A 26,550-nucleotide genomic window follows, 5' to 3' on the forward strand; every position below is an offset into this window, starting at 1 on the left:
GTTTTTTAATGAAGGGTAAAAGAGGAAATTTTCTAAACTCTTACGAACAAGGTATCGGCCAAAAGATTTACCTTGAGAATAGTAGTGTGAAACTCTAACAAAAAAAAAATAAAAAATAAATAAATAAAACTTAAGGGTAATAATATATGTAGCATTTAGGCTAAGGGTCTGTCCACATTTACTGAACTGAGCTGAACTGATTGGAGCTTAACTGAACTGATTGGAGCTGAAATAAATACTTTATGAGAGAAGGAAATCAGGAGCTGAACTGAACTGAACTGATTGGAGCTGAACTGAAATTAAGTATATGTGAACAGGTCCTAAGATTAAGCTTTTAATATCTTTGGTATGGTTTTAATTCATAAGTACATGATAAATCACGCGCAAAATCAATGTCAGTAATATATATATATATATATATATATATATATATATATATATATATATATATATATAATGTCATGAAAAGAAACCTAAGCAAATGAATCACCCTTCCTATCCATAGAGATGATTGTTGGAACTTCAATAAATGTAAATTTGGTTCATTTATTTATGGTATAATTCCCTTGGCTTGTGTAAACAGTCGACTAGGTCTTTTATGTCCAAGGCCCAAGCAGGCAAGCATAGTAGCATTTCACACTTTAGACTTGAGTAGTCATTTAACTCATTTTCTTCGTACTAAGGACGATAGTTTTAAGTTTATAATGATTCATTTCCACAACTCCACAAGTAGTGGCAGATCAAGCTCTATTGGTGTCTTTTGGTTCCATTTCAAGTTTTCTACTCCAGCCTCTACACTATCTCCTACTTCAGTGCAGCCAGCAGGTGTTATGGGTCGATGTTAAGGTATACCACAGGTGTCGTTTGTTTTGACAGGTTTTACCACTACCGTTCGTGGATTTCGTCCATCCAACAATCAGGCCTCCATCAAGTGCAAAAGCCACATTTTACCAGTGTTTGTTTTGTTTCAATTTAGTTTGTACAAGCTAGAGTTTAGTGTATGTGTGGTGTTTTTACTTCCTTTTACTTACGGAATTTTAAACTTTTTTTTTAAAATTTTTTTTTATATTGTAGATGTCAATTATACTATTATAAACTCTCCACCCATTTATTTTTATTTTTCACCTTGTCAAAGTCGCTTTTTTTTTTTTTTTTTTTTTTTTTTTTGGAGGGGAAGTTGCATATGAATTTGTGTTCCCTACTTCGTATAATTGTAGGTACAAGGAGGGGCGACATTGCCTTTAAAAAAAGTACTCTTAACATACAAATGGTTATACTTCATGAAAGTTGAATATTTGTAGTGACTTAAGGGCCTGTTTTCATTGACTGAACTCAGCTGAACTGAACTGAACTGAAATATTTTATAGGAAATTTTGTCAATAACTACCAATTAAAGCACGTGTTTTGAAAACAACTACCTATTAAAATTTTTTTTTAAAAGAACTACCACAAAGATGTAAAAAGTTTAACTAGCACTACCACTTTAACAATTTTGGCTAAAATCTCCGGTATTTGGGTCTTACTTTTTATCACTTTTTACCTATATGAAGGGTAATTTAGTCAATTTAGATGATGATTTTATGAGGTAAAGGTAAAAAGTAGAACCTACATGCCGAATATTCTAGTTGGAATTATTAAAGTGGTAATGCTACTTAAACTTTTTACAACTTTGTGGTAGTTCTTTTTAAAAAAAATTTTAATAGGTAGTTGCTTTCAAAACACGCACTTTAATTGGTAGTTTTTGACAAAATTTCCTATTTTATAAGAGAAGGAAATTAAGAGCTGAGCTGAACTGAACTGAATTTCAACGTATGAGAACAGACCCTTACATTGTGTGAAACAGATAATTAAGGATAAAATCCCTTTAACAAAAAACACACATCATACATTTCAACTGTAATATAAATCACAGTAAACCCTATTCATCAACAAGTAAAAAGAAAATAAATGACCAAATTAGTAAAATTATGAACCAACATATTCACAATACAAATAAAATAAAACAAGAGTTAAAGTTGCCAAGCTCCATGTCCAACAGGCAGCCTGACTTTAATCAAAGTGTAATTTTACACAAATGATAATAATGTTATCCCATAATAACAAATCACCATACTAATCCGCTTTCTTCCAGCCAAGTTTATTTGTCACATCATTCAGATAGAAAGTAATTAGAAAGAACTAAATCTCTACCCTTCGAAAATTAGACAGCTTATAAAAATTGACACAAAGCAGAAAGTAACTGAGCCAAGGATGACTTCCCTTTTAAGGAATGATGATCAACAACCAAAATCTCTTCCGGGTGATTCCTCAACCGGAGTGTTGATTGGGATGCTGTTTTTCACCGCCTCAAATATAGTTCTCCACGCTACCACCACCAAGCACAGCTTCCCCATAGCCTGATGAGTAGTTAGAGAACCTGAATTCCAGTGGATGGTAGATATCATCACTGTTGGAGGTACTAGTGACATCGGAACAAGATGTAGTGGAGGTGCCTTCTCCATGGTTTTCTTGCTGGTGAACTTCAGCTCCTGAAGCCTTTCCAGCCAAATGTAGTGAAATTGCGCCTGAAACCTTATTATGGTCCTTCGTAGTTTGAGCAGTAGTGTTGGATTCTTGGAGCTTTTTCATGTTAAGAAAACGCCCACCAGATCCCCGGGTCCGCTTCAAAGCATGTTGGTGTCGGGATTCATGAAGATATGGCTGCAAATATCAGCAAAGTATTAGGCTTTTGACAGTAGCAAGGCACCATTAAGGCCACAAGTCGAATCATTAGATTGTGGTAGTATTAAATAGCACCAAGATTAGAGGGGGAAAAAAAAAAGAAGAAAAAAAAAACTCAGTAAAAACTTTACATTTAAATTGTTAAGAGGTAGCAAAAACTTTTAGATGAGGTTGTTATTTGAATAGAGTACTATGTGTAATTATCAATTCCCACAGCCTGAGACGAGCCTGTTCAAGGCACTGCACGGCATGAAGCCTCCAAGGTGGGTTGTAGTATGTCCAATACTAGTGAGCAGCAGCACAGCAAGGCTATGATCCTAATTCCTAACATGCTTAAGAGCAGAGAGGCCCAGGATTGTTTAAAGCAGTTAAAACCCCTTGGAGAAATAATATCACCAAGAAGAGGGTTCACAAAAGAATCTATATATTACATATAGCAAGGTTTCAAAAAAAAATTACATAGCAATGTCATATAACATACCCTCATTCTAGGATGTTTATGCACTAAATATAGGCAAGTTCAGTACCTTTCGGTTTTTGGCAAGTTTATTCTGAGCTTCAAGCTTAGCACGATGCTGTCTCCTCCTTAAGATACCATGGTACTGCTTCGCATTGACATAAATGGGATCACTTGCTGAAAAATCGAGAGGGAGAGGAACTCGAGCAGGCATGATTCCCATCATCTGGGTAAAGGGGAGTAACCCAAAATGATTCACAGGTAAGTACCACCTCATGACAGGATAGAGGAAAGATCTTATGGTGAAGCACTAAATACAGTGCTTTAAATAAATATGTTGGTTAGATGACCAATTAGGGCATTTATTAAGAAATCATTAGTCGTAGAATCTGCAGCGTGGAAACCACGAGGAAATAAAAAACCATATATTTGAGCAACTAGGCAATTCTACCCTACTAAAGATAGTAATTAGATAACATAGTATCAAATCTTTCAGCAACTTGGGTGTTCCACGCCTACTAAAAATAGTGAGCAACTAACAGTAATGCCACCAAAGTTCTATATTTTAATAAAGCTTTAATATAAGCATGACACCGAGCATTTTGTTTTAAATAATCATAGCCGGTAAAATATGAAGATAGAATAGGTATTTTTTTTCAAAGGAAAGAGATGCAAAGTTAATGATATAAAAAGAGGTAATAGTACAGAACAATGTCCTTGGGCACCGATCACTATGCATGCCACTTATATTAATATTGCAGCGAAGGACAATCAATAAATTTGGAAAGAAAGGAAGCATATATACCAACAAAAATGTGCTATTATAACACAACTTATTTAATCATGGGAGATGGGTCAAATTTTAGTAACCCCTATATTGTATAGGAAGTTTGAATGGACATTCTCAACCCATTTAATACATAGACTTGGATCCAGTTAAAGAACACTCAACCCACTATCATAATTTATAAGCACAAATACAAACCCAACTCAACAGGATCTGTTTGCCATCCCAAAAAAGACGGGTTCAAACAATGAATGGGAAGAAAAGGCTGAAAACGAAAGACTTAGACCTGTACATATATTTGCCGAAATGCATCTTAGGATCACTGCTAAGTGTGCTAATTTATAGCAACTTTTACAGATTTTATACCGCAACTAGATTTGTCAATCTTGCGTTTTTTAGTAATTTAGTAAGGACCCGGGAATTATTCCAAGGTCTTTCACCACTATAATAGGCAACAAGTGATTATAATATTTTTTACTACAACCAATTATTCCACAAAAGAAATTAAGTGCCAACTTTAACAATCCATATCCAAATATAAAACATTGACAATTATTCGTACCTGACTTCAGCTTAGACAAGAAGGTTTGGAAAGGACCACAACTGAACTAGGGCGAGAATCTATTAGACACATACTGATGTAAACAAGTGGCAATAATGCAATCCACTATCCTAAAACAGATTTCAAGTTTGGACCACTAATTACTTTACTTGTCATCATATTTCGGCTAAGCCAAATACGCTCAAACCAGTCCTATATCAGACCATTTACGAGGCATAAGATGGGCAACAAATCCCAGTGCATTAGTCATGCAATCATGCTAGTATAATTAAGATCACCAGCTATTAAGCAATAGATGAGATTACAGACTATGAATTTAGTTTCTTGAACCACTTGACATAGGTTTTAAAAGTATTTTTCCCATACAGTTGACTGATAATCCCTATAAAGAGTGGTCTTACCACAGCTTGAGGCGCATATGTTGACATTAAACTATTGAATTGTTGATCAGGAAAAGTGACAGCAAACTGAGGCTGAAATGAAACATAATAATTCATATTAAAAATGGATTCCTAAGAATCATTTAAATAGATCACATTTAGTAATTTGATGATATTAAGTCGTATAATACACTTACAACAGCTTGGTTAAAATCAGTCTGCAGAGGGGGTAAAGTGTAATCCTGAATTCCCATTGAGAAGTTGAATTTATACTCGCCACTTTCATGTTTCCCATGAGTATTATAACCTGGATGAAGAAGAAAACATAAGTATCCCAGCTACTATTTGAATCCAAATTCTCTCATTACATATTGATGGTAAGATTGGTAACCATAACAACAAATAAACCATCCAACCCTAAATGATAGGCTATAGGCCACCTCTATATTTTGCATTGTCTCAAAATAATAGGCCAACGTTTTAAATTTAGTAAGTTAAACTTTGAACATTCCAAAATTACCCTAAATGATAACTTTAATTGAGTATTCAAAGAAATACGAAATTATTATGGTGGTAAGGTAAAAATTAACAGTGAAGAGTAGTTGTGGAAGTTCAAATCAATTTCTTAATAAACACCCAGAATCAAACAAAAATAGCTTCTTAATTAGGGACAAAGAGGGAAATATATAATATGCAACCCACAAGCAAACATAGAGAAAGCAAAAGGAAGAAACACATTGAAGTGGAAGCAGAATTCATAATTAGAATTCAGGAAAATAAATAATGAACAGTCTCGAGAAGGTAAAAGATTGAATAAGCAAATGGCTAACGACTTGGAAATGATTCTTTCTTCTCCATCCTATACAACTAGTGCTTGAACAAAATGGAGATGTACAAAAAGTCAAAAACTAGCATAGATAGATTAAAAAAAAAATGAGGGTCATGAGCATTGAACCTGTTACTTTAATGAATGCTACACTGTCTACACACATTCACAGACACAGGTAAAGAGCTCGGGAGGATCACTAAGCTTCTATGAAATATTATTACAAGCACATCCTGCTCATTATTAAGCTTACTTGGCTTTATTTACAAATAAAGTAATCTCATTGGTTTCAGCTTTATCCATGTTCACGAGAAGTAGGATTTCACAGTTTCACCAACCATTTTTGTAACTACAGTTTAAGACTTGCTAGTGAAAAGAAGGAATAGGCTCAATATCATCAACATAAAAGAAGATTAGGTGGGTATGTTGCGGAAAATAGATCCCATACAGCTACAGACTCTACAGTAGCTATCAATGCTTCATATCATATGCATATAACTTCACTAGTCCGATTCTCACTTGATTAGAAATGAGCTGACAAAGCAAAACCTTTGTACCATAAAAATTCCCACTGTTCACAACCAATTCTTATGTACTGTAGCTCTCCTAAATCCTGACTAGCAAACAGCCAAATACTGCTTCTTTCCCAAAAATCTTCAGGTTTGATTTAGAGCAATCTCCAAGGTTTAACTTTGATTTAAGTACAGGCACGGAAAAATAATCTAATTAAAAGCAAGTCATATGGACAAGAAATAAATAAATTGATGTCCAGATTTGTTGGCAGACGCAAAGATGGCAACAGGAAAGGTATTCATAGTAATGAACTAATGACGCATCGTCTTTCCCCTCCCATCCCAATTGACAAACTTAAGTTTATAGAGGATGGAATTAAAAACTAATGGATAGAAACCATAGAATCAATAGTGACAAAAAAAAAAAAAAAAAAAAAAAAAAAAAAAAGAGGTTCTCTCATTTCTTCTGTAAACCCTTCCATATCAAACTTTACTACTCATTATGATCAGATTTTCTCAACAGCAAGATTATCACCCATACTTTAAATTTCAAAATGTACCCATTAACATAAGGGCACGTAACAGAGTATATCTTGAGAGACAAAATCACAAATTGTTAAGGACATCAGCAAGCAAGCCACTCAAACTAATCTAAAGCATGCATTGGATTCAGTTGCAGTAATTAATACCTGATTGGGCAAAACTCATGCTTTGAGTACGAAGGTCATTCTCTCCAAAGCTAGCAGAGCTGGTATAAGATTGACCAGTTGATTGAGTTGAACATGAATCCTGATCTTGAAATGAAAAATCTAACAACTTTGCACCCTGATAACTTTGAGCAGGAACTCCCATTTTCAAGTTTGAAAAAAGAATTTAGGGGATTCTGGATGAATTGGCCACCACAATTGGCAACTAAGGCGAAATGAGTAACTGATACAGCAACACCAGAATCTGCTTCCTTCTTGGATCCTATATTTCTTGTTGACAACTGTGACAGATATTCCAGTATGTCAATAAAAGAGAACGTTCTCCAGACTATGGCTTTTTGATGCCTTAGAAACATTCAGAAATAGGGAAAATAAACTTAAGCCAAAGGTGTAATCAATTGGTATCACAAACTGATAGATGCTCTGTCTATCTGCAACTTAAAGTCTCACGTTTACTCAACACCCAAGCTAAAAATATGATCCGGTGTGGATTGCCAACCACCCACCCCCAACACACTCATAAAAACTGTTCTGACCAACAGGCTACGAATATCCAGAGTAATGTCAAATGGAAACTGATAGCTGATCTGTTCATCTACAGCTAAGTTCCTCATGTTAACTCAGCACCCAAGCTATCACGATCTTATGGGTGATCTTAACACCCCCCCCCCCCCCCCCAAGCAAGTGCTCTGACCCACAGGCTATGATCACCAATAGTAACTTGAAATCAACCGTTCAGTGGCAGATAATTTATAATGAGTATTAGGACAGCATCTACTCAATCTCAATTTCCATTGTTACTAACTTACTATCGCATGCACTGCCAGTGCTACTTCCGTCACTTTTTTCTCATTTCCTCTTAAATCAAATTTGCGGGAGTGATGATACGGTAAATTTAAAATAACTAAGAGAATGATACCCTTTCTCGTCTCCACCATTCTACAAGTACATAAATATTAAGCAGCACCTAGAGTCCAGTTCTAGAGGACAAAAAATTATAATCATGGACAGTGTTGACACATGCCTACTGTTACCATACAGTTCAAGCAATAAAAGAACTACCAGCCATAAAAATTTCCACAAATTACACTTATGCAAAAATGCACTTATGCAAAACCAAACTAAATTCTGCATCCATACAGCACTACTATACCTAGACCAGAATGAAATCCCACAACTTGCACTTGGGGTCTCCCTAACAGTTTTTGAAAAGGTTTGTAGCTATTTCAACTCAAGATTATTCAAATCTACTCACTTGCCCAACCTCTACTGTGCTCCGGAACCATAAGTAACTTAATGAATATTGCACGATTTTATAAACTTTCTCCGTGATAAACAAGGTTTGGAATGTGAGAAGCTGGATATAAACGACATTACTTGAAAGACCCTTAAATTCTTCTTTTTAAAATAATTTCACTCCATATAGAAGAGACCCAACCTTACCAAATACCCTTAAACTACTTCCAACAGGTGTCACAGACTTACATCATCCAAACCGTTTGGCCGTTAACCTTAACATTATTATTCCCTAACATAGATAATAAACAAATTGGGATACTTATGTACATTTCCATAAATCACTACAAACTAGTAGACTATAGTAGTAGAGAAAAGAAAACCAATCAATGACATATGAAGTATATAATATTGCTTGTTAATAACAAAATTATATACGAATAATACGATTAATGTGAATGTAAAGATACATGAAATTCAACAATAACAACACCAACCAATTGAAGACGCGATCCGACAACACAGACTTATGATGATAAATTACCAAAGAGGGTCAACGGCATGTCTAGTGAAACTATATATAAGCCATACCAGATATTCATGCTTAGGTTATCAGGAAAACCTCTAAAATATGTAGACAATTTAAGCCAAATTCCAAACTAAACTTCCCATAGAACATGTCTTACAAAGTCCAATTTTAACTGCAATTTGATACCCAGAATAGCAACTACAAAAATTTATTACCACAAGAAGTCAAATCTCTAATCAACCAGAAATGGAAAGAAAACAGACCAATAACAGAACTGAATCTAGAAACAGTAAATTTATAGCAAAAACTGAGGCTTTTCAATGAGTTAGAACAAGATTAACAACAACCCAGCACTAAATAAATGATTTTTATTTTTTTTTGAAACTAATTACTTGATTACCAACCTCAAACCCCAAATTAAGTAATGGATAAACATACCCAAATTAGCAAAATCATATTTTTATCCCATTATAAATCAATAAAAGTACACCCAGAAAAATTGAAACAAAAATAGTACCAAACCCATAAAATTAAGATAAATAATAAAAGAGGAAAAGAGGGTTGAAGAAAAAACCTTTAGCTTTTGAGCATAAATCTCCAATTTTCTCTCTCTAAGTAAATCTGTTTCTGGGGAAAAATCTTGGGCTTTACTGCAAAAAATGGGCCAATAATAGGCAAAGGAACTCCAAAAGCGACGGATTCTTGCCTCCTTCAAAGCGCCAAGAAAGATAAACTCTCCTCAAAAGGCTAAAATACTGAAATTCACCATTATCATCCCACCATAGTCCCCTTTTTCTAAACATTAATTTATTGGCAAAATATAAAACTATAGGATATACTCAATAACTGTATATCTGTATAGAATTATTATTTACAATTCTGAATAAAATATTGTGTTATACTAGTGTTTGTGTTTATGTTTAACCAAAAGACAGGAGAGTAGACAAAGAAAGGGATGTGCTTGACTTGTACCAAAGTGGGTAGTCAGCCGCCCTCTTAGTGTTTGAGGGCATCACAACCTTGCGCCAAATCTCACTTGATCTTGCCCAAATTTTTTTTTGTATTAGCCGAATCCCAATTGATTTTATCAATGCATTTGACTAGGTATGATTATTTTATTTTATATTATTATTATTTTTTTTTATTTTTGCAATGTATAGAATGAAAATACAAACCCGGTGTTATCAAACGGACTAATCAGTTCATGGGCTTTAAGTACTCTACTACGACAATGACAGTTTGACACACGACATTACATAAACTGCCATAAATTACAGAAAAGAACTTTTTCTAAGGATGGTGCGGGAGGAGTGGAGGACCAACATTGGGGAGCACTAGTTTTTTTGCTTTGTACTTGTGTGCCACGTACTCGTACCAATAGTCTTTGTTACGATAAAGATAGGATCGTGTTTGTTACAGCGAAGTTGATATTAAATGTGGTAGAGGACAAAATTTTCATGAGGCTGTAAATATTATCATGATTGATGGACATTTGAATACGTATACGATTAAAAATTATTCATTTATGTAAGCATCATTATCTGAAGAATTAAAAATTTAACATATTGGATACAAAAATAGCTCTTGATCGATTGCAAGAGAATGAATTCTATTTTAAAATTATACTTAGATAGTTCGAAATAAAAACTCCCTTATTGAAACACAAAATACCCATTATCAGTTTGCTACCATTGTTTATTTTTTAACCATTAGTTTTGATGTGGAGACAAAGTGGTGAGATGGAAGAGATGTGGAGGAGGGAGAAAGGCTAGGGCATGGTGGTGGGTGGACAATGTGGGTAAGTAATTTAGAGGTATCGCTAGATAGAAAATAGAGAATAATACTTTGTAAGAGTAAAAAAATCATTAGCGTGATAGCTATTCAATGAATATTACAAATAACAATTTAAATTATAATCTAATAATCTACATTGTGATTTGAATACCTAATATTGTTAAACTAAAAAACATTTTCCAAATATAAATTGTTGGACTTTTTCTTAAATGATCAAACAACAATCTCTCATTTGAAAGCTACTACATGTTGACTTGTTGTCCAAAATTTTTGCAACCAAACACACCTTTGTCTCAATAATTGCACACATAACATACTTCGTATGTATAATGTTATCTTAGAGTTATTATTGGCTAATAACAGTATCTTAAACTCAACAAAAATTAAAAAATAGTCAACTCTCATTTCCAATTCTAATAAGGCCGATCATGCAACAAGCCAATAGTTATTCCTTATTTTTATTTGACGAGAACAATTATTCTAAATGTAATTGTTCAAACTCTCGTAGAATAAAAAATAATAGCTCAATCATACACTAAATAATGTTTATTGGTTGTTGGGAAGTTGATTTTGTTGATCGGTAAGCTAGCTATTTGGCATGGCAAAAAACGAATGTAAGTTGTCACTAAACAAATGATACTTTCAAATAATGATTAAACAAATTTATAGGATTAAGTCATGTTCAGTAAATTTTATTTGATGCTAAATGACAAATTTTATACGCTCTCTGATCAAGGTACAAATTTTATATCCTCTAACCATATACTCGTAACATTTATTTTTATTATTGACTTTTCACGATTAAAAACCACTTGTCGAAAATTAGTATGATAATAACACAATTAATGCTAAGTTATTTTTAATGCAAATTTGCAAAATTTATCTTTATTTAAGATAGATGGAGCAACCTAAGTTAACCAAATTGGTACACCTAAGACAAATATGTTTGACCACCTTAGAAAAAATGAATTTTGAGTAAAGTATAAGATTCATAAATCATAATCATAACAAACAACATGGATTCTCTTACCTAGAGAAAAATAAAAAAGGTGAAATACTATAAAATACAAATTTATAATTTCAAGAAGTGACGATTGACAAGGAGTATGAAAACACCATTATCGTTAGTTGCCCTCTTACATCACCATTTTAATTTACCCACCAATGTTGGTACTTACTCTTTAATCTATATATTAAGTGTTTGTCCATTGCATTTATTGGTGGAAGTACAATTATCAATTCTTAATCTTGTATATTTTGTACTCTAATTTCACTAATTGGTCACTAAAGTATCAAGTTGTATTAGATTATGTATTGCTCTTTGTTTTCATTCCATGCTTATCTTCTCCCAAGTCATCTTTTATTCCCTACTTGTATTAAGATCTTGTCTTGATCCAAAAGTTGGATACTTTTTGCTTTTGTCATCCTTGATCAAATTACTACTTGTATATAAAATGAATTCAGTAAAGATATTTTGTGCTTCTTTTGATCCAAAACAACTGACGTTTAAGCTTATCTTACTTGATTTGCAATAATGTATTACTATTAATTTTCAATGAAGCATAAAATGACAGATTTTACAATATCATGGGCTATTTATACTAGTATGCATGTTATAAAACGCTATAGAGTAATATTAAGGGTATGTTCTCTTCAGCTTAATTTCAGTTCACTTCAGCTCCAATCAGCTCAATTCAGTTCAGTTCAACTCAATTTAGCTCCTAATTTCCTAATTTCCTTCTCTCATAATATATTCATTTCAGTTCAGCTCTATTCAGTTCAGTTCAGTTCAGTTCAGCTCTATTCAGTTCAGTTTAGCTCCAATCACATCAGTTCAGTTCAATAAATCAAAACATGCACCAAGTATTTAATCATACCAATATTGATTTAGATAAATTTAGCATTCTTCCAAACGATGTGAAAATTTCTACAAGAATACACTTGACCCCAACAAATTAATCTTGTCTAATGTATCTTGAATATGTAGCTTTCATTCTATGGTTATAATAGTTAATACTATATTAGTGAGTATTGTGTTGGGATTTTGAAAAGGAGGCAAAATGTGGATGTTATATCTGCATGTTTGCTTAATAATCTATTAACATTTTTCTTGTATAAAAATTTAAAAAAAAAAAAAAAAAAAAAAAAAATGAGGTTGAATTCGAGTGAATTGCTCAAGAGTCGAGACTCATGCAAGACATAACAATATAGAGACTTTGTTATTCTTCCTTGAGTAGTCATATGATATCTATATTGATTTTCTTTGTGGACGAGTAGGAAAATACAACTTGAGTACTTGGTGGATTTTGGATATCCAAACACTTTAGATATCAAAGTCATTTCCAAGACAATGATGTAAGATGTCATTTGGGATAATCTCAAAAAGAAAAATTACCTCAATACCTAAACAATATATTACCATAGTAAGATCTTTCGTACCACTTACGGTACAGTAGAACTTAATTAATGAAAAAATGTCGAGAGTGAATATACAATATCGATTACTCGATTAGCCATGATCATCTCGGCCTTTTTAATTTACACTTCATAGTTTCATCTACTTGCACAATTGAGTATACCAGTTTCAAGAAAAATCTCAGATGAGAGAACCTCCAAGAAAGCAACAGACGAATAGAATGCAAAGACATTAGCTACCATAAAAGCCTGTTTAATAAGTAAATGTGTTTGTAGGTGTGTGTGTTTTCTTTATTATACTACTCGTACTTTGTAATTAAGAGAATTTTGAAATATATTTTCTAATAGAAAGACATGATTGCCAATATTTTGTTCCACTCTTAATTCAAACATAGTACTTAGTTCAAGAGACACTCAACACCTTGAGCAACCGTGACAGCAAAACCAGAAACTTATAAATCTGACGATTCTATATACATGCAAATCAATTAATTTTCGCCATAATTACTTTACAATGGCATATAGTATAAGAACGATACATTAGATTTCACGTAGTCACTATAAATTTATCATTCAGTCAATTTGAAAAGCAAAACGTCAAACTATTAACAACTCTAAGCAGGATATGTTCATGTAATTTGGTGCCACAATTCTCATCATACATCGCCTTTTTCCAATGACATCATTAGAGGGCAAGAAATTACCTGCATCAATTCATCAAACTTGAGAAATTCACAATTTTTTCATCATTTCTTTTGCAATTCCATCTCAAGAAAGCAGCGATTTTGAAAGATAAGTGTTGATTGTTGAAAATAAGCATAGTTAATTTAGTTGTTGTTATAACTTCAAGTTGATCTTCTCCGCCCACTTGAAGATATCAGAATAAACACGATCACCCCCCAAATCTTTGCCCGTTTGTCCAGCAGCTACCCTCATGACATCTTCAATCAACGCAAAGTTCCCCATAATATCAACATGGGCACCACTTTGAGTCCCCCGGCCTTCTAAAAAGTTGGCAGGAGGAGCATGATCATATTCTCTGTTGTATGTTTGAATTCCTGAAGGATTATACTTGGTTTTTCCTCTCCAGCCTTTAGCACACATATAGCCTGAACTTAAGACTGGAACTGTCTCATCTCCGTCAACTAGGAACACTCCATCTCTCAAACAACTACCTTCTTCATCCACGTTCGCTGAGATATTTATCTGAAATGGAATACTGCAGTCTGCATAAGGTGTTACTCTATATACATATGCCCTTTCTGTTGGGATGCCAACGCCATAGAGTGAAAAGATTTCCATTTCAGGTGCATCTGGCAATCTGAAAGTTAACGAACAAGTGTGAATTCAACAGAAATACGAAAGAAAATTTGATAAATGAAAGATGTAGATTGAGAACAGTATACATACTTGGTTTCTAAGGGGCTGGACCAATATTTATAATGCTGGTATTTTGGGTCGTTCAGATCATCAGCAATGCCATATGAAAACTGAGCATCGCCCCTAGCCATCATCTTTGGAGCAACAAAGTGAAGCAAGTCTAAGACATCATCAGCTGTATATGCTTTGTAGTCGGCAACAGCTTTTACTCCACCAACACCCATGTCATGGTACTCTGTCCAAACATCACGACATGTGGTATTTGCAACATTACTACCCTTCACAGCACCCTGAACAACAGGAACAATTGAAGCTTTAAAATGCAGAACGGATTAAATACACATAATATAGAGTAAAACTAAACATGGCCGAGGCCTAAACAGCCAGTTGCATCAGGTTGACCATAAGATTATGCAGGCTGGATCAGGCCAAGTAAGTCAAAAGACTAGGATATATCATATTCAAGCTAAGACATTGCCCAGCCGGTTAATGATCAGCTCAAGTATTGACGTATTGAACATGTAATGACCTACAAACTAAGTTTAAGGCCAAAGTGCTATTGGAAGAGCTTAGTAGTAGTCTGAAATCACTATTCGAGCTCAGCTAAGTCTCAAAAAAGGGCCCAGCCAGATAATGATCAGCTCTAGTATCAGACAGTTATTAACCACAGCTACAAACTAAGAATAAGGCCAATGGAATGAATTTATGAATGTCAGATGTGCTACTGAAAGAGCAACTAAAATTCATACCCTGAAATCAATCCTTTTGATGTCAGATTGAGATGCCTCAGCTACATCATTACCAAATGATATCATCCTTCCATAATTAACCTTTTTTCTTTTAGGATTCTCTGGTCCAACCTCGTTATTTCCAATTACAGTCAGGTTTTCATCTTTCTTCTTCTTGCTAGGACTATAGCCTTCTTCAGGTGACCAATCAAGATCACCCCAAATAGCGTTCCCACCTTTCGGTATCATTGACATTGTAGCATCCCAAGTACGAGTCATCCTCATCACATGCTGCAATGTTTGGAGATGGAATATATCATTATCCAAAACACCTGGTGCAATGGCCCTACAGATAAAAACAAAAACAGAAAGTGAATATCTATAAAAATTTCCCAACAACAGAATATAACTCCTTTTAATTGGGTCCAAGGATGGGACTAGCTAAGACTGCGCCAAGTCATAAAGTTGAGGCCTACAATGGCCCATCTTACAAGTGAGCTGGCAAAAATTTAAGTGGCCACAGAAAATTGAGCATAATCGTTACTAAGGAGGATTTAATTTGTTATGAAAAGAGTTAGTAACATATTAAAGCACACCTTGCAACTGCAATATCCCTGGCTTCAGCAGACAGAAGTCCAGGAACGGCCTTTGGAACACCAAGAAATGGTCCACCAATGTTCATCACAGCTTTTATGTGTTTTGCACACCAATCTGAACCACCACCACCTCCCATTGGTGCTGGAGCTTCAACCCACTTCATAAAATGGAGAAAGTACAAAACTCCCATTGAATGTGGAACAATTACTGCCTTCTTACCACCATTAGTTGCTACCATTAGCTCTATAGTACTTTTCATACGGCTTAATGTATGATCCCTCACCTGGTCACAGAATAGTGAGGACATGAAGGAAAGACCTCATATACAGAAGAATATGCGAACACAGGTGAAAAGTTTATAATATTACATGAAATACAGAGCCAAATATGTACCTCAGTATGTTGGAAAGACAATCTCCAATCGTATGAAGCCATATGCATGTTTTTCTCCTCGTAACCTATACGTGCCAAATTGGCAATCAAGACCGCCCAAACAAAATATCCAGGAGCAAAATAATCAGCAGCAACAAGTCCGGGGACAGATCTAACCCTTATACCAACAGGGTCAAGTCCAGTTTCATTGTTAAGTGACATATGCTCAACCCAGCACAGTGGTCTATTAAGATGGGACAAGAAAATCAAAATAAATAATCTTTAATTGGCAAGTCTTGTTCGACTTAATGAGAAACATTCTCAAACAGAATATCTAATTTCAGAATCAAAATCAAATCAATAATCTGTAAACTATGCCAAAATGAACATAATCTAGTATCAACCAGTATAATTTCTTGCACCCTAAAGATCTTGCTGTACAAGATAAAGCAAATAGCAACAGTCCTCACCAATGCACAAAATCTATGCTTCAAGTAACAAAAACCATCAAATATTCTAATATGAGTTAAGTTGTTTGTAGCAGCATCAAGGTAGGTAAATGCAATTCAACAACAATTTGATATTTCAATCATTGTTCAAAATATGAAAAGATAATTTCTTAAAAGAACATTTTGAGAGTATTCATCAGCTAATGTCAAAGAACAAGTATGTTATAATTGGGAATTTGGGAGAATTTAAGTTCTGTTTATAATTAAATGAACCTGAATCAAGAGTACTTAATACATTAGCCACTAACACAAAGAATATACCCCACCTTCTATGTTTCATTCTCAACAATTGATAACATCACATTAACATCAATGCAAAGTTTGAATCAAGTAATGCTACAACTATAAATTTCAATCTAGCAAACATTGGATAATTTTGAAGAAAGAGAGGCACGTGTGGACCCCGAAATCCATGCATTGTGTTGCGCTAAATCATTTTAGGCATGTTTGTTTACTCAAATGAGGATAGACTTGGATTGCTTCAATCCATATAGAGTGTAGTCATAGCAATTGCATTTTAATTAATGATTTAAGACAATAATTAGATAATTACAACAATGCAATATGCACCCATGAGGTTATGACCCATGTAGAGTTGTACACCACAAAAGGTATGATTAATACTTCAGCAAACCAAAGTCAAATACATAAATCCAAGTACACCAATTAAGACTTTAAGCGTACTCCCTCCGTACCTTTAAGTGTACTCCCTCCGTCCCCACTTAGAAACCAACCAATGTACAATTTCTCTTGCCTAAGCCTTAAAACAAAATAACTCGACAAAAAGGGACAAAGAGAGTACGTCTTATGACAAATGCTTGGACCAATCTTTTTAGTCAAATGAATTAGTGGAATTATAAATAATTACATCCAAATTTGTCATCAATTACTCTTACTAAAACTATAAAACATACATAATCAAACAAATTACTTTCCCAAGACATTTGTAAAGCAAGAATTTAGACAACAACCAAGAATAGAAACAAACCAATAGAACAGGACAATATAATATACCTCTTATAAACATCACCAAAAGTGCCACCCCAAAGCCTCTTCCTAAACAAATCCTCAGCACAAGGCTTCCCTTCCCAAAGCTCAAGTCCGGCGGTCACAATCCCCGGCACAAATATCACCGGGTGCGTCGCATTCAAACCCTCTTTCCTTAGCTTCTCCCCCGGTGGATCCGGCAATGGCCCCGTTATCGCCTCAGTAACATACTGAGGCAATGAAGATGGCATTGCTTTGTATAAAAACAGCAACAACCACCATATTGAACATATCAATCCAATCAACCAACAACAATTATCTAAACACGACCATCTCTTCCCATTTCCTTTCTTCTTACTACCATCCTCTCCATCACCCTTTCTCTCTCCTCGGGCTTTCTCGGGCCGGGTCACTTCGTCGGGCCTGTCGGGCTTTCTCCGGCGAAGATTCTGCATCTTTTATGATAAATCGAAGTGGGTTTTTGTCGCCGGAAAATGGGTTTTTGCCGGCGATATATGTATTAATTAATGATTTTTTTTTAAGTGGGAATTGATGAGGTGAATGAAAATGAGTGGTGAGAATAATAATTGGAGAAAAATGATAAGAGAGTTTGTGAATGGGGGAGATGGGGTGGGATCCACAGAAGCAGAAGATTGAGGTTTTGTTTGAATGCGAATATGGGCAAATTTAAACAGAGCATCTGATCTGAAAAACAGGAGAGAGAAACTGAAAAGAAGGGACATTTTTAACAGCAAAGTAACAAATTGTTGACGATTGAAAGATGTTTCTTGAATTAATTAGGTGTTGTTGTTCAACTTGTATTTACAGTTACTTTTTTGTTTTAATCTAGCACTTAATATACCTAAGGTTAAGCCGTTAAGGTAACAATTACTTACTTCTTGTCCGTGTTAACCTTTCTACAAATATAAGACATACAATCGTTGTCTAAATAAAACTAACTTTTAAAAAATAGGGTAATGCTATACATAGCTTTATATCAGCATTAAATTTAGGAAAAATTGACATTTACTACCGGCGAAAGTACCTTGCGTTACATTTGCTACGCTACCACCTAAAATCAAATAGTTAAAATTTCACTACCACTTAACGGAAACCGTTAAGGTTCCGTTAAGTTTATCCAAAAAAAAAATTAAAAAAAAAAATTAACCCAGCCATCCCTGCCACCTCTTCCCCCTCCCCCCTGCCGGCGGCCGGTGCTCAGATCTTCGGCCGACGCCGGCGGAATCCACCCCCTCCCTTTCCCCCACCTTACGCAGCCCCCCTTCACTTTCCCCCACCCTTACGCAGCCCCGACCCCCACCCCGAACCAACCACCCCCCCTTTCCCCTTACCCCCCACCGGAATCCGCCCCCCAGCCCGTTCCCCCACCGAAATCGACCCCCCCTCCCCTTCCTCCCTACCCTTTTCGACCTTCCCCTAACCCTAAATCACCACCCCAGAACCACCATAATCGAAACCCTAAATTCGTTTGGGTAGTTTTGGGGTGGTGGTTTAGTGTTAGGGGAGTCCGAAAAGGGTAGGGGGAAGGGGAGGGGGGTCGGTGGGGGAATAGGCTGGGGGGCGGATTCTGGTGGGGGAGGGGTGGTTTTGGTTCCGTGAAAGGGTTAGGACATAGAAAATTCTATGGCAAGGTAACATTTGCTGCTTGTCTACAGTTGTTCCTGGGGGGCAGGGGTCGGGGCTGCGTAGGAGGTGGGGGGCTGCGTAGGGTGGAAAGGGAGAGGGGTGGGTTCGCCGCGCCGGCGTCGGCATGCAGGGGGAAGGGGGTGGCAATGAGGGTGGAAGAGGGGTGGCAGTGAGGGGGAGGGGTGGTTGAAACGGTGGCTAAACCCAACTAACGGAAATGGTAACGGTGTAAGCAATTGGTAGTGAAATAAATAATTTAGAGATTTTGGGGGTAGCAAAATAAAAAAAAAAAATTAAACGGGTATCAAATGTAACGCAAGGTACTTTCGCCGGTAGCAAATGTCAATTTTTCCTTAAATTTACTCTTGAAAAATGTATAAAGTTAGGAATTTATGACAAAAACACGCGCAAATCGGTGTAATTAGTGTGTTTTTGTCATGATTTTTTAAATTAAAACAAATTTCTAGAGTAAATTAAATGCTTATATGTAGCCCTAAGGACTATGTATAGCATTTTCCTAAAAAATATAATACATATAAGTATATCATTTTATAACATTTAACTTTTGCTACTTCGGCTTGGATTCCAAATGTCATAGTCCAAACCATTTTATAATTTTTATTTACTTATTTGTATTACAAATGTAGATGATGCCACAGTGGAGTGACAAATATGAGCAATTGAATTTTTAATACTAGTGATTACATGGAAAAAAAAAGTCTTGATTTTACCAAAATTCTTTAATTCGCAAACTATAACAAGGTGTATTATGAACCAAATAAATGAAAAAATGTTTTGGTTATATCCTTGCAAACTTCAATCATGTGAATAACAGAGATTTTCTCGTGATCAGCCACTCTTAAGCAATCTCATGTTTTGAATGAAATTTGATCTAAGGAGTTCATATCTTAAAAGAGTTACCTTTCACTAAATAAATCAATAACCTCTATCAAAATTTGAAATTATTGATAAAAATGAACATTTTTGCTTTTTTGAATAAAAAGAACTACCTCATTAGGTTGAATTCCCATGTAGGTAAACTTAGATTAGTGTCTTAACAAAGTAGACACGGTGAAAATGAATGGTGGAGGGTAGAGAATTAAGAATTGTTGCCTTCAAAGTTTAACTTGGTGATTGTTACACTACCTAGGATTTGTTTCCCCAAGATTGAGCTTAATAATACTTCATAATTCATACAAGTATAGTATAAGATGGGTTGTTTGGCTCAAGTTTGTGGTGGTTTTGGCCGTTTGGGAAATGATAGGCTATTGGGTTAATGTGGTTTGGCCGGCTGTTGGGTTATGGGCTAGCCCATTAAATGGGATCAAATTGTTTCGAAAACTGTATTTTTTTTTGTCACTGCAACACACAATCACATATTCTTAGCTAGTGACTGTCCGGTAGAGCTTGGTAGGATTTTAGAGGAGGACTCTAGGGGTGTGGCAATGCCACGCTTTATCCCTCCTTAGTAGCTTCTGTTTTTTTTTTATTTTTTTTAGTTTCTTGTTTTGCTGTGTGTTTTGTCTTTGCTGTTCTGTTTGTTTCTTTTTTATTCTTTGGCTTTGTCCTCACTTGAATTAAAAAAAAAAAAAACATATTCTTAGCTAGTTTTTTTTTTTTTTTTTTTTTTTTTTTTTTTTTTTTTTAATTTTTTTAATTTTTTTATATTTTATTTTTTAATTTGTACTGAGGTTATAAGACTTAGAATAGAATCAATTAATTTTATTCTAAATTGTCCAACAATCCATTGTTGGCTTATTACAAATCTAAAGATATACAAGTACATACAATAGTATAAAACAATTTTAATACATGCACTTTCCTAGAACAGGTTATTGTATGATGATTATGTTCAATATACAAAGGATTGGTTATTTTTGGCAAATACTTATACAACCTCCATAAATTATTATATACAACTTTGGAATTTTGTATGTCTTACAAATAATATCCAAAAGTTGTACATAATAATAAATGGAGGTAGTATATGATTTAGTATACACTATATATAATGACATTTGAAACTTGTACAGAGTAAACTCGACCTGGTTTTGATCTTATTTATGCTGATATAGCTGCTACTTCTTTGCTCCTTTCTTCGACGATGTCTTCACTACAGTGTACCACTTAAAATCCAAAAAGAATGCCCAATTATTATGTGAATCAAATAGATCAATCATAAATATATAGGTTATCAAACATTGTTTAGCGTAACTATATTGAAACTTTCTAAGTCAAGAATTTGACACTCAATTGAATTTCACACGGTTTTACTCGTATAATTACCACAAAACAAAGCATTCTCCGGTCTCAATTTAACTGGCACATTTTAACCAACATAAAGTTTTAGCTAGACAAATTCAACTGACTTTTCATTTTATTGCATGATGATTGGTTGTAGAGTTTTAGAAAATACATAATGCTAATACAAAAAAGCACTAATCATTTAATAATTTATTAGAAAGGAAATTTTGCAAAAAACCACCTTTTAAATCTTGTTTTTTGCATTTAACCACCTTTTAAAAAAATGTTTCAAAAAACCACCAATTTTAAAAATTTTGTTGCAACTTACCACCAATTCAATGTAAAACAATTGATAAATTTGGCTAAAAAAGTGGTAATTTGCAACAAAATTTTAAAAATTGGTGGTATTTTGCAACATTATTTTTAAAAGGTGGTTATTTGCAAAAAACAAGATTTAAAAGGTGGTATTTTGCAAAATTTCCTATTAGAAATGCTGAGAAAAAGTTGGAGATTATGCTTATAGAAACATACCTTGGGTTTGTGGCAGTACAATTTAGGAATTGACTTTCCTTAGTCTCGTTGTCGATGGGAGTAGCCACATGATCAAATTCAATTTGATTTAATTTGGGTGCTTTGAAAGAAGGCCCAAGTGAAAAAAACTTCATCTCAGGACATTTGCTAATGTCCAATTTTTGCAAAGACAATAACAACAATTCAGGAAATTTCTCCTTTAGCTTTGCTCCTGATATAAACATCTTCAACTTGGGGCAGTCTTTTAGTCTAACACTTTCAAGCAATGGAAAAAATTCATAACCAAATGTAAGATCCTCTGTTTCCTCGTCTTCCTCGTGACTTATAACCTCCCTTAGTTGTGGACACCTATCGATGGACAATTGTTTGAGTTGCACAAGTGCCGTTGCTATTGATAGCGAACCCAATGTTTCAAGTTTGTCACATCTTGTAATTTCTAACTTGTGCAAATTCTCAAAGCTGGAACGATAACGATATCTCGTACAATTGACATCCCATAGCATTACAATTCTGCCACAGCAGTACAAGACCAATTGCTCCAACGATGGGAATATCATCTGCATGTCATCAACATAAAATTTACATCATATTAAAAACCAGTTGATTTTTTTTTTCTAAAAAAAATAAATAAATTATCTTAAGGCCTTGTTCTTTTGAGCTTCTGGTAGTGCAAAACAGATTTCATCATATCAGAACAACTTTAAAAAACAAGGGATGCCAAATTTGAGTAAGAGTACACACTTAATCACATTCATGCTTACATACTATGTACATACCTTCTTATTGAAAAGAATTTGTTGTCGAGCCTCGAGATTATAACTAGTCGTGGTGGAACGTTTAGTTATACCTGTAAGACTTTCCAATTTCGGAAGATATTCTAGGCTCATTCGCTTTAAACTAGAATATCTTTTAATAAGTATGTCCTCATCTTTATTCTCTTGATGATCATGCTCCATAAAAATGAATTTCATACTATCACAAGATGACACAGTTACCTCAGCCAATTCTGGTGCCTCGAAAGGGATTGATGAGATAGATTGCATCTTCGGGCATAGCCTAACCATCAAATGTTGCAAATGCGGAAATGTAAGAATTGAGCTTTGCATCTTTGGTTCGACTTCTTGTTGGTGGATGCGATGATCAAATATATGTTGGAGCTCCCACATAAATTTGACCATTAACAATTGAATTTTCTCTCGCAAGACTCTCACACTCTCATATGTTGCAGTTGAGTTCGGATTTTTTATGTGGTTGAGCTGCAAAGCACGAGCCTGCGAGTACATATTTGAATCAAAGCTAGTCCTCCTTTCAACACATATTTGAAATTGATCCAGTTTTTTGACCAACTCGAATTCATTGTCTACACGACAATGATCTTCAATTGTTACTTGCACTTCATCCAACTCAAAAATTGCAAATTCACTTCCATTTTCACCCTCTTCATAATCAAATATCAAGCCATTACTAAGAGCGTAAAGTCCTTCCAACTTAGACAGCTTAGATAAGACAACATTAGCTGATATCCCTTTCTTGCTAATAACACACCCATTCAAATCCAACAAACGGAGATTGGAAAGATTACCTATTGCCTCTGGTAATTCCTCCATACTCGATTCACGTAAGCTAAGAACAACAAGGTTTGTCAACTCATCAATTCCAGTAATATCTCCCAACTTACATTTTTCCAAGAGCAATGTTCTAAGATTCTTCTTTAATTTTCTAATGGAATTTGGCAACCCTAGTGTAAAGTCCATTCCTTTCAGGACTAAAACTCTTAGACTCAACATCCAATCAAAGAAACTATCAGAAAAATGATCTCGAGGTATGCTATTGTCCAATATCAATATTTGAAGCTTGTCGGAGTTGAGATCATTCATTTGAGAATGATCAACACCCGACATGAGAGATATGGCATAATACTTTTGGAAAGTCTCCAACAATGGCCTTTCAGGAAAGGCTTCCACCATGACCTTGTCTCCATCTGCATTATTTTTTTGATGATTTGCATTTAGAAACTTTTATTTAGATTATGTATTGACAAATTCACATACATGCGCGCATGCACACATATTGCGAGGATTCTTCAAGTAAAGGTACATGGAATAAAACTAAAATTGAAAGGAATGACAACATACATACCTTGTTCTACAAGAGATATTGTAGATGCCCGAACCAAATCATGAATTTTTACATAACCTTCACGATGGTCTACTAACAATAAAGCTGATGATTTGAGTTCATCAACCCATTTGTTGGCTTGCTCCATGGCTTTTATTAGAGTGTCAGCTTGTTGAAACAACCCTAATCCGATGCCATATCTCATCATTTCTTCAACAGGTATACTTGCACCCGAAGGAAACAAACAAGCAAGCAACAAGAATCTCCTTTTCTCCTCACTTTCCATAAACTTGTAACTTGTTTGTAAAATCGAGTATGTTTGAGGATTTACACCACTGATTTTGGCTTGACTAATTGAAATAGGTTTTTCCAATTCAGTGGCGAAATGTTCCCAAGCTGACAAATCTTGACCCTGAAGCACATAGGATAATGCCACAATAGCAAGGGGCAGTCCTCCACACTTGTTCAATATTCTCTTCTCCATCTCTTCATGACCTTTTAGTCTATCATCAGCATTAGCTCCAATTTGTTCCCTGAAAAGTTTCCTCGCTTCATTTTCATTTAATGGACACACCTCGACTATGTTAGCCATTGGTACTCCCATATCTTCACATACATTCCTCTTTGTGCTTATCACTAACAACTTGCAACAAAATTGTTGTGTTGTTTCATGATAAGGTTGAGGTATCCCAACTTTTTCTAGATCAATTTTCTCACAGAGGTTATCCAATATAAAGAGTATCTTAGTAATTTTCTTCAAATTGTTGAGCAGATCCTCTGCCCTTTGCTCGATACTGTGTATACTGTTTAATTTCAGATTTAGTTGCTCTGCAATTTGATCTTGGATGTGTTCCACATTGAGGGTTCTTGAAACCTCAACCATCACAATTTTTTCAAACAACATAACATTTGCTGCTTTGTTGGCAATTTCTTTTGCCAATGTTGTCTTACCTATCACATACACATAGTATATAACATTTTATTAACAATTTAATCACTCCATTTAATTTCCATTGTTCCTCTTTTTTTTTTTTTTTTTTGGGAAATTCTCAACGGTAAGTCCCAACTTTTGCTACGCACTAATGCTAACCTCCCCTTTTTTTATTATATAATATGACCCCAATTAAAAAACTTATCTCACTTATGACATTAATGAGAGTTAATTAATTAAAAAAAACTAACTATGGTTAGCTTTGAAAAAAAAAAAAAACTAAAAAGAAAAACCACCAACCCAACCAACACCTTCACCCTCACCCCCACTAGATCTAGCCAGCACCACCTCCACCCTCATCGGAGCCACCTCCCACCCAACCCCCTCATCTGAAACACCTACCTCACACCCAAATCGCCGAACCCCAGCGCAACAAGTCCCTCGCACAGCAGCCTGCAACCAACCACTTCCCTACCTCCACCTTCAACCCATCACCGCACAACCCCAGCGCAACAACTCCATCACACAGCATCCCGCAACCAACCAACAACGATTCCCACGAGACAACCACCGTTAGTCGCCAAATTAACCACCAGCACCTCCAATTCGACCACAACAGCCACCGTCGCACTCAGTCCACAGCAGAGCCACCGTAAGACCCTTCCGAGCGCTCATTCCATTGAAGCAATCGCTCCTTGATCGATCTACAAAATCTAATTCGTGTTTGGGTTCACCGATCTGGGGTGGTCGGGCTTCCGAGATTGGCGATCTAGTGGTAGTGACGGTAAGAAGGAGGTGAGGGAAGGAGGGTTGTGGCGGTGTTTGAGGTGAAGTTGGCGCATCATCAATGGCGGTCGGGGTAGTCTGGGTGGGTAGAATCGTCGGCGATCGGAGGACTTGGGATGGTATGCCGGAAGGGAGATGGTGGCTGGCAGATGGTTGCTGGGCAGGTGGTGGCTAGGCAGTTGGTGGCTGATTTTTGGTGGTTAGGGTTAATTTTTTTATTTTATTTTATTTTATTATTTTTTTTAAATATAAATCTAACTATATTTAATATTTAATGACATTAGGTTATGAGTGAGATGAATTTTTTAACTAAGGTCATTTTGTATAATTAAAAAAAGGGGAGGTTACCATTGGGGCGTAGCAAAAATTGGGGGTTACCGTTGAGAAATTCCCTTTTTTTTCATATTAAAATACTAAAATGTATGGTTCAATTAAATTAAAAAAAAAAAAAAAAAATTGATAATGAATACATTAGTAACAATACTTACCCAAACCATCAACGCCATACATGCCAATAACATCAACTTGAACATCTTTTAACATGGTCACCACTTGATGTACAAGATTTTCATTTCTGGACTCCAACTTCTGTTGGAAGTTCTTGATATAAAACAAGAGTGTTGGGAAAAATAAGAGGGAAAGAGAGAGAGAAATAAATGGAAGGGGAAAAGTCCCACATTGATTGGGGAGGAAGGTTTTTCCTTGTTTTTATAATGTAGTGCTTTAGCACTACTTAGTTGAGTGAGTTGGAGGTGTGTGTTACTCCACACACACACACGCGCGCGCGCGCGCCG

At 35.2% G+C, this 26,550-nt stretch overlaps 3 protein-coding genes across 3 annotated transcripts; all 3 read right to left on the reverse strand.

The window, feature by feature from the left end:
- Window positions 1-1,869: 1,869 nt before the first annotated feature.
- Window positions 1,870-9,795, reverse strand: LOC145618001 (nuclear transcription factor Y subunit A-3-like). Its single transcript, XM_081672777.1, has 6 exons — window positions 9,292-9,795; window positions 6,935-7,233; window positions 5,105-5,214; window positions 4,929-5,000; window positions 3,249-3,404; window positions 1,870-2,700 (listed from the first exon to the last, which is right to left on the reverse strand). The coding sequence occupies exons 2-6, from the start codon at window positions 7,095-7,097 to the stop codon at window positions 2,347-2,349; spliced, it is 855 nt and encodes a 284-aa protein (XP_081528903.1). The 5' UTR covers window positions 7,098-7,233; window positions 9,292-9,795; the 3' UTR covers window positions 1,870-2,346.
- Window positions 9,796-13,400: 3,605 nt separating this feature from the next.
- Window positions 13,401-18,238, reverse strand: LOC145617752 (phospholipid:diacylglycerol acyltransferase 1-like). Its single transcript, XM_081672502.1, has 6 exons — window positions 17,527-18,238; window positions 16,025-16,247; window positions 15,631-15,914; window positions 15,056-15,380; window positions 14,337-14,596; window positions 13,401-14,247 (listed from the first exon to the last, which is right to left on the reverse strand). Exons 1-6 carry the CDS (start codon window positions 17,952-17,954, stop codon window positions 13,764-13,766), a joined length of 2,004 nt encoding a protein of 667 aa, XP_081528628.1. The 5' UTR covers window positions 17,955-18,238; the 3' UTR covers window positions 13,401-13,763.
- A 2,893-nt stretch (window positions 18,239-21,131) lies between these two features.
- On the reverse strand, window positions 21,132-24,961 carry LOC145618456 (putative disease resistance protein At1g63350). The gene is made up of 4 exons (XM_081673227.1): window positions 24,061-24,961; window positions 22,698-23,902; window positions 21,922-22,478; window positions 21,132-21,272 (listed from the first exon to the last, which is right to left on the reverse strand). The coding sequence occupies exons 1-4, from the start codon at window positions 24,941-24,943 to the stop codon at window positions 21,260-21,262; spliced, it is 2,658 nt and encodes an 885-aa protein (XP_081529353.1). The 5' UTR covers window positions 24,944-24,961; the 3' UTR covers window positions 21,132-21,259.
- Window positions 24,962-26,550: the final 1,589 nt, after the last annotated feature.

This window comes from Chenopodium album, chromosome 26 (genome assembly GCF_948465745.1).
Source record: "Chenopodium album chromosome 26, dcCheAlbu1.1, whole genome shotgun sequence".
NCBI lineage: Eukaryota > Viridiplantae > Streptophyta > Magnoliopsida > Caryophyllales > Amaranthaceae > Chenopodium > Chenopodium album.

Bases quoted from the DNA above. Each gene is read 5' to 3' on its own strand.
- LOC145618001 (XM_081672777.1), bottom strand. From the start codon at position 7,097: ATGGGAGTTCCTGCTCAAAGTTATCAGGGTGCAAAGTTGTTAGATTTT. The intron at 5,215-6,934 runs GTATTAATTACT...TTCTTCATCCAG, and splicing joins CATGAGTTTTGCCCAATCAG to GTTATAATACTCATGGGAAA. The intron at 2,701-3,248 runs GTACTGAACTTG...TGATATTTGCAG, and splicing joins AACTTGCCAAAAACCGAAAG to CCATATCTTCATGAATCCCG.
- LOC145617752 (XM_081672502.1), bottom strand. From the start codon at position 17,954: ATGCAGAATCTTCGCCGGAGAAAGCCCGACAGGCCCGACGAAGTGACC. The intron at 15,915-16,024 runs GTACATATTTGG...TTCTGTGACCAG, and splicing joins TGTCTTTCCAACATACTGAG to GTGAGGGATCATACATTAAG. The intron at 14,597-15,055 runs GTATGAATTTTA...CCTGTTGTTCAG, and splicing joins TCAAAAGGATTGATTTCAGG to GGTGCTGTGAAGGGTAGTAA.
- LOC145618456 (XM_081673227.1), bottom strand. From the start codon at position 24,943: ATGTTGTTTGAAAAAATTGTGATGGTTGAGGTTTCAAGAACCCTCAAT. The intron at 23,903-24,060 runs GTATGTATGTTG...AAAATAATGCAG, and splicing joins AATATCTCTTGTAGAACAAG to ATGGAGACAAGGTCATGGTG. The intron at 22,479-22,697 runs GTATGTACATAG...GATGACATGCAG, and splicing joins AAATTCTTTTCAATAAGAAG to ATGATATTCCCATCGTTGGA.